Below are 10,998 nucleotides of genomic sequence, written 5' to 3' on the forward strand. Positions count from 1 at the left end.
TTGCGAAATAGATGTGGAAATAAATATTTCATGTATTGAAAACCGGGATGCCCAAAGTGAAAATGCCATAACATAAAATCACTCTCAGAAGTAGAATAACACGAAGAAACGAGACTAGTCCTATAACAATCCCTAGAGGAAGTATCATTACTCAGGAAATAGAGCCCCCTATCGTGCCGGGCAGTGTCAATCGTCATCCTCGAGCTTAGATCCTGAAGTAAAATAGAGTCCGGTGAGAAAATGGCTTGACAACTCATATCTCTTGTAATTTTACTAACAGACAATAAGTTATACGAAATATTTGGAACATGTAATACACCACGCAACATTAAACCCTCAAACAGGTAAAGATGGTCTTTTCCGGCAACCGGAGCAAACGAACCATATGCAATTCTAATCCGTTCATTACCAGTACTCGGACAGTATGAAATAAATTGATCAGATGAGCCGGTTAAATGGTCTGTAGCTTCTGAATCAACAATCCATGATTTTTTTTACCATTAACACTAAGAAAGCCAAAAGACTGAACCGTACCTGACTACACAATGGCACTGACACCAACAACACCTGAGCTATTCTGACCATTTGCTGGAGGTGAACCTGAGGTTTTCCATTCGTCAAGTCACCCACAAGAGCACGCCCGAATTTTGATTTGTCATGGGACTGCCACCGTTTGCTGTTTGGAGGTCTCCCATGCAACTTCCAACACTGATCTTTCGTATGTCTGTTGGGATTGGTGTCCTAATTCTCTCGGAGTCTCGTAGTTTGTAAACTGTACACATTGTTATGAATAAAATAAGAGTTATTTTATCTTCCATTTACTCATATCCAATAAACAAAGCTACATAGTTATTGTATGAAAACTTAAACATGTATATGAGATATACAAGTGGATCATGCCTTAAGTGATAACCTAAATAGGTCTATAGTATAAGGATTAAGGAGGGATACCTAATCCTGGTGATACTACGGATATGACCCGCTTTATAGAGGTTTGCAACTATTGTGAACTACTACAGAGGGTAGATCCTAACCATTCCTGTGGAGACATGCGAGTGGGGTATCCTATATAAAGAGTTTATATAAGACTGGACCACGAGATGATTCGTCTCTTTATATAACGTCGTTGATACTTGAGACTTACATCTCACCTAAATGACCATAGGTGACATGACCTCAATCCTGAGTGTTTTGGGAACTCTTGCCTTTGAGGGTGGTCCTTTGATTAGTATAGGTGAGAGTGGCCAGATTGCCAACTCAACATGCCTACCTTTTTTAGGTTTTGTCTGATTTAGGAGCTGGGAACTCAATTACACAAGATGGAATTCACTTCTTCCCTGAAGCAGGGGTAAGTAGATAGATTGCTTCCTTAAGAACTGATTCCGAGTCTTGAACATAGTGGCCACAACTTCTCTTTGGAAGAGAGGACTCAATCATAGTAGAAACATGACTTATATTCATTAGAGGGATCAGTGGTACTTAAGGAGTTAGATGTAACTACAGGGACATAACGACTATTGGCCAGTTGTACGTACGAGAAATCTGTGAAGGGTTATTGCACTATTGATTAGTCTTTAGTGAAGTACCTGACAGTTAACGGATGGTGGATCCCGTGACTAAAAAGTTTAGTCAGTTATTCACGTATCATTGAAGCTTCGAGCTACAGGTCCATAAGGTCCCCTTGGTAGCTCAATGGATTCAAGTTGAGAATCAGTTCTTGGTGTTGACTTGAAATATTCAAATTGACAAGAGGTAATTCGATTATATATGATATGATTGGTATGATGTATGAGATACATCAAGTGAATGTTTAATGTGAATGAGATTTACATTAAGTACCCTGAAATAAAAAAAAAAACTATGGTTTATATATTTCATGAGATGAAATATTAAAACTATAGGCTATAAATATAGTATGGTAAATTGGTTATCATATATATTTATAATAATATTAATTATTGGATAATTATCTCTTTTTCTCTGATAACCAATTGAGTGAGAGGTTATTGGTGGTTTTCATGGTAACCGTGAGTTAAAACGAAAAATATTTTCCTAAATTTAGTAGTTGTTGTATTGAGATTTTCCGATTCTCGGAAAGACTCACAATGGCTGTTAAGTGAATAGAATTCACTAAACGATAGTTGAAGAGAGACTAAACAATCGTGGAGTGACACTACACGATAGTTCACTCAGCTGGTCATTATCTAAAGGACCGTAGAGCTTTTGCTAAACGATTGCAGAGCATTTGTTAAATGATTGGGCATCGTCTATACGATAGATCTTTGTCATCTTCCACTTGCTCAACCGTTTTCAAGATTGTTATCCCTCTGGTCTCTTCCTCTAACCAAGTCCACAAAGAGCTCACACTTCTGGATTCTCACACCGAGAATACAAAGGTAGCCATTGTGGTGGTATCGTACTCAATCGACTAAGTCGAGGTTTTTGGAGGTCGTTCGTTGTGGAAGATCACTATGTTCGAGTTCGCTGTTGATCGTACTATTTTCGAGCGTTCGTGTGTTGCTGGCTTGGAGTCGGAACAAGCATTCGTGATCGAGGGATTTTGAAGATGAGTCTTCAAATGTATGTATAATTCTTCCCTTGATCTTCGTAAAGCATGCTGTAATTTCTTATTGTGCATGATCTGTATGTTTCCGTTTCTTGATTGTAATTGTGTATGTTCAAATACGAATGGAATTTGGAACGATCATTTCGCTGCTCATGGAGAATCCTCATATCCGATTTCCTTCAATGTCATGGCTTCTTACAGTGTTCACAAACAGGAGAGGGTCTATAATTCCTTTTTATCATTGTCAGACCCAGAAGATTTCGTAGCAAAAGCAGCGACATCTATTGATGAGATTATCGGGTTATTCATGGCACTCGATCTGTCTTTTTCCAAACGTACCTCCGAACAAACCTCCATGAGAGAGGGTATGAGGTGCTGGCCTAATATCCAACTACGAACAACAACGAACTTTGAATTCAACCCAGCTAGAAAGTCATAAACTCGACCAGTTTCCTAAATTTTGAAGTGTTGGACTCCCCCGCAAGGACAATCCCAGACCATATCTCGACACAAATCCATTTCCTGCCATAGTAGAGACAATTTATTAAAGTATGATGTCACATCATTGATCCCTTTTCACATTTCATGGACCCATTTGTGTAATGTGTATAACCGAGAAGCATTTTGTCCTTTGGAATATAATTTCTGTACGGCATCCCAAATGTCCCGAATGGTTACAGCATAGAGTAATGACTTGTAAATTTGGGATTCCATGCTATTAACTAGAACCGATCATAACAAAGAATCATCTCCTTTCCAAATACGTTCTTGGGGATATCCCGGCCTCGGTTTTGGTATCTCCTCGTTGAGTATCCGAATTGATGACACCCTTCCAAGGACATCTTGATTGATTGAGACCAGAAAAAATAGTTCTGGCCATTCAGCTTCTCTCCAACAGTAAACTCTGTAGAGTTTCCCATTGATCTAGACAGAAAATTCGTTATGGGTAAAGCAGGGAAAGAATTTACCAGATTCTTAGATTACATCGGTACGTTGGCGGAGAGATCTGGTTGGACAGATTGTGAGTTTGTACCAAGAATGGCTCCGAGAGCTGCAATCTACTGCTGGAGGTGGGCAAACTGACGTTGGACCTCATTTGGACAAACACTGATAGGTTCTATATTGCCTTGATTCCTTGGAACCGGCTGCTGTCCAAGAGAATGAGACGAAGACTCTCCAAGCTCAAAGCCACTTGAAGCCATCGGGATAAAACCATGAGTTGCATTGTTGCTGCTTGGCGCGGCTAGAGGACCTTGTTGATCGAAGGAGGTATCATGGCTCGGCTGAAGAGAGCTGCCACTAATCGAGCTGTTCGAGTTGAGGAGGACAGCTGCTGGAGAAGTTTGCAGTTAACTGAAGGAATCGGTTACGGCAGTGGCCAAAGGGAAGTCGGTTTGCTGGCTAAGAGCTAGCGGCTATAGCTGGGCGAAGACGAACAGATGCAAACGGCGGGAATGTGCGGACGGATCTACACCGATCGACGGAAGAGCCGCGATTGGATGGCCTTCGATCTGGTGAGCGATGCGGGTGGGATCGACGTTGTTCTAAAGTGTCAGGTAGGTTTCAGTTGGGCAACTGAAGCTGATCGGCGGGACAGCTCTATCGGTCGTAGTCAGCTAAAGAAGATGAAGCAGCGCGGTCTGAAGGTATCGCTCAACGACTGTCTGTATTGTGGCCGCAATATCGACGTTCGGAGCTGACGAAGATTGGTTAATTTTCGTTAAAGATGACTAAGGTTTCGTCGTCATGCTCTGATACCATGATATAAAAGGGAGAAGAAAAGAACGCAAAAGTTTAACCAGGGAGAAAAAACCACGATAAGAACTGATTTTTTATTATTTTCATATACACGGATTACAAGAAGACTTCTCAAATAAATAGAGAAGTAGGAAACCCTAGGTGCATGATAAATTACAAAAAAGACCCTAGGTAAATATTTATTTTCAATAATAATATAGAAATAACCATAAAAAGAATAAGAAAACAGTGAAAAGAACAAACATATAAAGGAAAGCACAATGCAGTTTTCAGATAAAACTGAAAACATCAATGGAATTGCAAATAAAAAGGGATAATTACTCAATGAATTTGACGAAACTTTAAGATACAAGGCTGATCTAAAACTTTGTTGAAGGCCATAAAATCAAATTTAGCCGTTTGCATTGAGAAAAAGAATGAAAGATAAGAAGGAATTTTAAAAGTTTCAGATTTGAATAGTCTTCAACAATTAATGATAGGAAGTTATAAAGACACTCAAATGAACATGCAATTGACCTAGGAAATGACAAAAAATTGAAAGAATTAATGTTATAACTCAATTATGCCAAATTGATTCAAATATTCAAGATTAAACATACAATTTGCATGAACAATTGCAAAAACAAATTTCTGGATCTTTTCCAACTTTTTTCACCTTTTTCACTTTTTTTTTGCTTTTTAAATTTTTTTTTTCAAAGATCTAAATTTGATCCAGAAGATTGAAATAAGATAAAAGGATGAAGAACTATGGATGAAGACAACAAAGAACCAAATGGATAGAAATGGAAATGTGAATAAAAATGCAAAAACGACTAAGAAAGATAGAATCAATTTTAGAGTAAGCCACAAAGATGCAACCTACGGTCCCTAACCTTCAGCCCAAAGACCCAAGGTATTATGTAGCAAGAACCTTTGAATCTAAGAAATTAACACCTCCCTATATGATTTAGTTCAACCCCGAGAAAAGACTAGAATTAGATTACCTCTTGATCGAAGATCTAGAAGTAAGATTGGGAAATCTTGTTCTAAATTGAGTCACTCCGCAATCAACTTGATTAATATTAAATTGAATGGCTCACATACATTCTATCACAAGAATTACAAAATTCTAAGGGAAAAGTCTCAAATATGAGATCTCAAATTTCATTCATCGAATTTTGATTACAAATGGATGGGAAGAAGACTTTATATAGCCTTATAGAGATTTTAAACCTATTTAATGTAAAGTAGAAAAAGTCAAAATAAAACATTAAAAGAGTTCTCCATCTTCCGGCCACTATCTTCCGTCCACCATCTTCCAACCACCATCTTTAATGTAACATCATTAACGACAGTTTCTATCTTTGACTAGTTATAAAAATAAAATTAAAACTAAAATTACAATAAAATGTTTATGAACTTAATACAAAAATTCTTCAAAGTGCTTGAATTCATGGAAACTTAATGTCTACACCATGTTCCACTTCAACCGAGCAAACATTGACCTTCTACTAAATGGTTCGTCATCTATTGGATCACATTTTCCACATAAAATAGAGGATGAATTGATCCTATCAAATCTTGTACATGAAGAATAAATGATTGTTGAATCCTTGTTCCTTGGATCTTGTAATTGGTTCAATCGAAAAGTGCAGAATACCTTAATTCTAATTAGTTTGTCTCACCAACTCACCGTTTGGCCCACAAACTTTAAATGTTGGTGGCGTTGAGTTGGTTTTACCAACTTACCCCAACTCAACCAAACTCACCCTAACTCTAATGTTTTCAATGGCCCACCCAGCTACCACTCTGTCTCTTATACACATCTAGATGTGTATAAGAGACAGACTTAGCTTTGATGAAAAATTTCGATGACCACCTTTGCCTGACCAACTCCGAGCTCCGAAAACCTTCACGCGACCAACTCTAACAACCAATTTTGGGCTCTAGAAACCACCTTTAATGACCCAACTTCGACAATTAATTTCAGGCTTCGATAACAAACTCCAATAGTCAACTTCGACAACCATCTTCGTAGGCTCTAATAACCACCTTCGACGACAAATTATGACAAAAAAATCACCTTCGATGATCACCTTTGAGCGAGCAACTCAGACGACCAACTCGGGACTTTGAAAACCACCTCGGACGACAAACTCTGACAACCAACTCTAATACCAACTTCATATGACTAACTTCGGACTCCGAAAACTATCTCTAACTACAAACTCCGGCAAAAATCATCTTTGATGAACAATTTCAACGACCACCTTCACGTGATCAACTTCGAGCTCCGAAAACCACCTCCGATGACAAACTTCAACGACAACTTCATGCAACCAACAATCACCTCTGACTTAAAACTCCAACAAAATCATTTTCAATAATCAACTTCGACAACCACTTCCGATTATTATAAGACTGGTGACTGTTAAAGTATGTTGTAGGATTGTTCATTTTATAAATAATAGTATTTTGTCTACATTACTTACAATATTTATACGTAAAAATTTGTAAAAGATATTTTTATTTAATTGAGTTCAAATATCAAATGAACGTTAAGAATATTTAGAAGAAAAGTATGTCTATAGTTAAAAGTATGTAACATATAACAAAAAAAAATTATAATAAAACTTATGGAACATTTTTTTAGCAAGAATTAATAAAAAATGGAGTTTTCTTCTATGATGATCCTCCAAATTTAGAGGAATTAAAAGTAAAATTGTTGAAGAAATGCGGTGACATTTCATTGGTTGCTAAGATGATGGGGAAAATTTAATTAAAAGAAAATTCATGATAGAGTAAAAATATAGAGCAATAACAGGAAGAAAAAGAAGAAGATGATAATGAAATTTATGGAGAAAATTTGGAATCAAAAGTTTTGATTTCTCTTTGGTTTCTCATTTTATTTAACCATATTTCTGCAAGAAATTGGTTAATTGTTGTTCATTGCACAAAAAAGAAAGGAAAAAAATCTTGAAAAATTAAAAGAAAAAAATTGCAATCCATATTTAATTCAAACAAAGATAGGTAGAATTATCGAGTAAAAAAGTTTCAAACAAAAATAGCAACCATAAAAGTAGATTATTTAGAGTTCAAAAAACTGCATCAGATACCCATACATATGAACTCAATTCTACAACCCAAACAGAGACACGTAAACTCAGATCAAATAACTCTGCATCTAAAACACAGACATATGTACTCCACAGATATATGAACTCTACAGACATATGAACTTCAAACATCCTATCTCAACTCAGTACCCCAAACAGCCCCTAAATGACATACTCTATCTAATTGTTTGTTAGCAAGTGTTAATACCTATGGCAACAGAAAGAAATAGCAAGTTCCTTAATAAAATACAAAGGAGAAATTTTTAAGTATAAACGGTATGCAAATAAGCGATAAGAAAACAAAATTCCATAAGCATCCTAAACACCAAAAATTCAGAGGTAGATGTACCTCATCAAGCTAAACACAATGACCAAATGAATAAACTCAATGTTCTATCATTCACAATGTAACATATAAGCTAACACATGTAAGCCAACCAAATAGTTTACTAACCAACATGACAAACAAACACAACATTCAAGTGTCATATGCGATCCAACTCTAAATTCCCTCCATCCTGAACACACTCAATATTCAATATCAATTTAAAACCTTAATATATAGACATATAACCTGACTCGTGTTTAAATTTCTCATTACCCTTGCAAAATGAGAACTCTATTGATCATTCTTACCTACAAAATAGCCTTGGACATCTTCAAAACCTGCTAGAATATTCCAAAAACGAATTCAAACTACAAAGAAAATAAACTTAGGGAATAGAAACAAGCTTACAACATTTTAGTCCAAAAGAGTCTAAACGAGACTATTACATAAATCTTACCCAAAACAAATTGGATCTTCGCTAGAATGAGTCAGAACATAGTCCGAACTAAGCTGAATCTTCAATCAAGAGTTTCCAAGTGTTAGAACCCTGTCTAAGTCATTTCAATCTAGTCTCATCATAAATGTGATTGTTAATCTATGCTTGAAAAATGATAGAAACCAAATCGTTTAGAAGAATTCTATTGAGAACACGATGAACTACACGATTCAATATGCTAAGAATTTCACTACACGATTGTTTACACGACGAACTAAACGAGAAGAAACACGATTACAAAATCTCTCTAAGAAACAAACACTATCTCCAGCTTCCTCTCACACACGAGAGTTAAGCTTCCCTACCCTCAAAACTCTGATTACAAAAATTCCCTTTCTCTTCTCGCTTCCCCTAATTTTAAATAGAAACATTCTTCTAACCGAATCGAAGTCTTCACTGGTTGTGGTCCTCATCTCCCCTAACTGTCGTGACGTCCTCATTTCCTAAATTACCCTTATTTCTCCTTCTTTGATATTGAAATATAACCGGTGGTCTATCATTACCTCCCTCCTCCACATTTACCTTGTCCTCAAGGTAAAAATCTAGAAATTGCCTCTAGAAGTCATCCAACATTTCCCAAGTTGCCTCGTGCTTTGGCAATCCCTTCCATTTCACCAAAATCTCACGCCCTTGTCGAGAAGAGTGAGGACGATAGCAAAATACCTCCTCCGGTTCAATCAACCACTTATGGTTCTCATTCACCAAAGGATCCACTGATTGACTCCCTCCTTGTTGCCCCAATAACTTTTTAAGCTGAGATACATGAAAGACAGGATGGATTGACACCATAGGTGAGAACTCCAATTTATAAGCGACCAATATAATCCTGTCAATAATCTGATACGGCCCATAGTACTTAGGGGATAGCTTGATATACTTCTTTTGTCGTACTGAAATTTGGCGATAAGGACACAATTTCAACCAGACCCAATCCCCCACCTAAAACTCCACATCCCTCCACTTCTTGTCTGCATACTTTTTCATCTTATCTTGAGCCACGTGCAGGTGCTTCTTGAGGACACGCAATTCTTCATCCCTATCTCGTGATTGTTGGTCTAAAGTAGCATTCAAGTACAGTTATCCTCATAATAAACCAAAGTTGGAGGAAAACGTCCATATGCAACTAGAAAAGGAGTCAAACCAGTTGAAGCATTATATATGGTATTATACCAATACTCAGCCCAATGCAACTAGTTGATCCACTATTTTGGTCATTCCCTACAAGAACATCGCAAGTACATTTCCACACTACGATTCACTATTTCTGTTTGGCCATCCAATTTGGGATGATAGGTTGTACTTCTATAAAGCTTGGTACTCGAAAGTCTGAATAGTTCCTGCCAAAAGTTACTCACAAACACTTTGTCTCGATCTAAAACAATAGACTTTGGAATACCATGTAACTTCACCACTTCTCTACAAAATATATCAGCCACAACCTCGACATTCAAAGGATGCTTTAATGCCAAAATGTGAGCAATATTTGATTAACCTATCCACTACCACCAAAATCACATCAAGACCCCTGGCTTTAGGTAATCCCTCAATAAAATCCATTGATATATCAGCCCATATCACATCAGGAATGGTAAGTAGCATCAGCAACCCTGCAGGAGACACTAGGGTCTTGTTCTTTTGGCAAACTATGTATTACTCCACATATTTCTTAACATCCCTTTTCATCCCCTCTCACTATAATTCTCCAGATACTCTTTTATATGTTCTCAAAAATCCAGAGTGCCCACCAAAGACAGAGTCATGGTAAGTATGCAATATAGTAAGTATAAGAGTAGAAGTGCTTGAGATCACTAACTCCCTTTGAACTTTAACACTCCCTGATGTATATAAAAATCTTGTACTCCTTCCTCTTTTCGCAGAACTCTATTTTTGATACGCTGCAACTGGTCATCTTGCTCCACCTCCCTCTGAATGTTTGTCATATCTTTCAGTGTAGGGACTGTCAAATGAGCCAGTTGAGCCTTAGTTTCTACCCTGGAAAACGCATTAGTAGCCTATTCTCCAAACCTGGACAGTAGATTACTTCAAAATTATTTCCGAGCAATTTAGCAACCCACTTCTAATGTTGTAGTTGTATGGTCCTCTATTCAAGCAAAACTTTCAAAGCCTTCTAATATGTTTTAATCACAAATAATCTTTCCAACAGATATGGCCTCTACCTTTACATAGCCATTACTACAACCAACAACTCCCTTTCATACACCGGTTTCGCTCGGTCCCTCATCGGCAAGGTATGACTGTAGAAAGCAATCGGTCGCGTCTGTTGCACCAACACAACCCCAATGCCATACCCTGAAGCATCTGTTTCCACCTTAAAAGGCAGACTAAAGTCTGGTAATGCCAGTACTGGTAACGTCATCATAGCTGTTTTAAGCATCTCAAATGCCTACTGAGCTTCACCAGTCCACTGAAAAGCTCATCGCTTTAAATTTTAAGTTAACATGGCTGCCATACTTCCACAACTTTGCACAAATTGCCGATAATACCCGGACAATCCCAAGAATCCCTTCACTTCATTGATTGTTCTAGGTGCTCGCCATTCCAATAGTTCATACTTTCTCTAGGTCTACCTCCACTCATTTTCCCCGAAATTATGTAACCCAGATACTCCACCCGTTCCTTAGCAAATTGGCATTTCTTACGATTAGCATATAGTTCATTCTCCCTCAACACTAATAACACAACTTCCAAATGCTACAAATATTCTTTTAAACTTCTACTATACACCAAGATGTTA

The 10,998-nt window shown here is 37.3% G+C and overlaps 1 protein-coding gene across 1 annotated transcript; it reads right to left on the reverse strand.

The window, feature by feature from the left end:
• Window positions 1-8,798: 8,798 nt before the first annotated feature.
• On the reverse strand, window positions 8,799-10,620 carry LOC120091049. The gene is made up of 4 exons (XM_039048891.1): window positions 10,427-10,620; window positions 10,103-10,235; window positions 9,472-9,700; window positions 8,799-9,133 (listed from the first exon to the last, which is right to left on the reverse strand). The coding sequence occupies exons 1-4, from the start codon at window positions 10,618-10,620 to the stop codon at window positions 8,799-8,801; spliced, it is 891 nt and encodes a 296-aa protein (XP_038904819.1).
• Window positions 10,621-10,998: the final 378 nt, after the last annotated feature.

This window comes from Benincasa hispida, chromosome 1 (assembly GCF_009727055.1).
Source record: "Benincasa hispida cultivar B227 chromosome 1, ASM972705v1, whole genome shotgun sequence".
Classification (NCBI taxonomy): domain Eukaryota; kingdom Viridiplantae; phylum Streptophyta; class Magnoliopsida; order Cucurbitales; family Cucurbitaceae; genus Benincasa; species Benincasa hispida.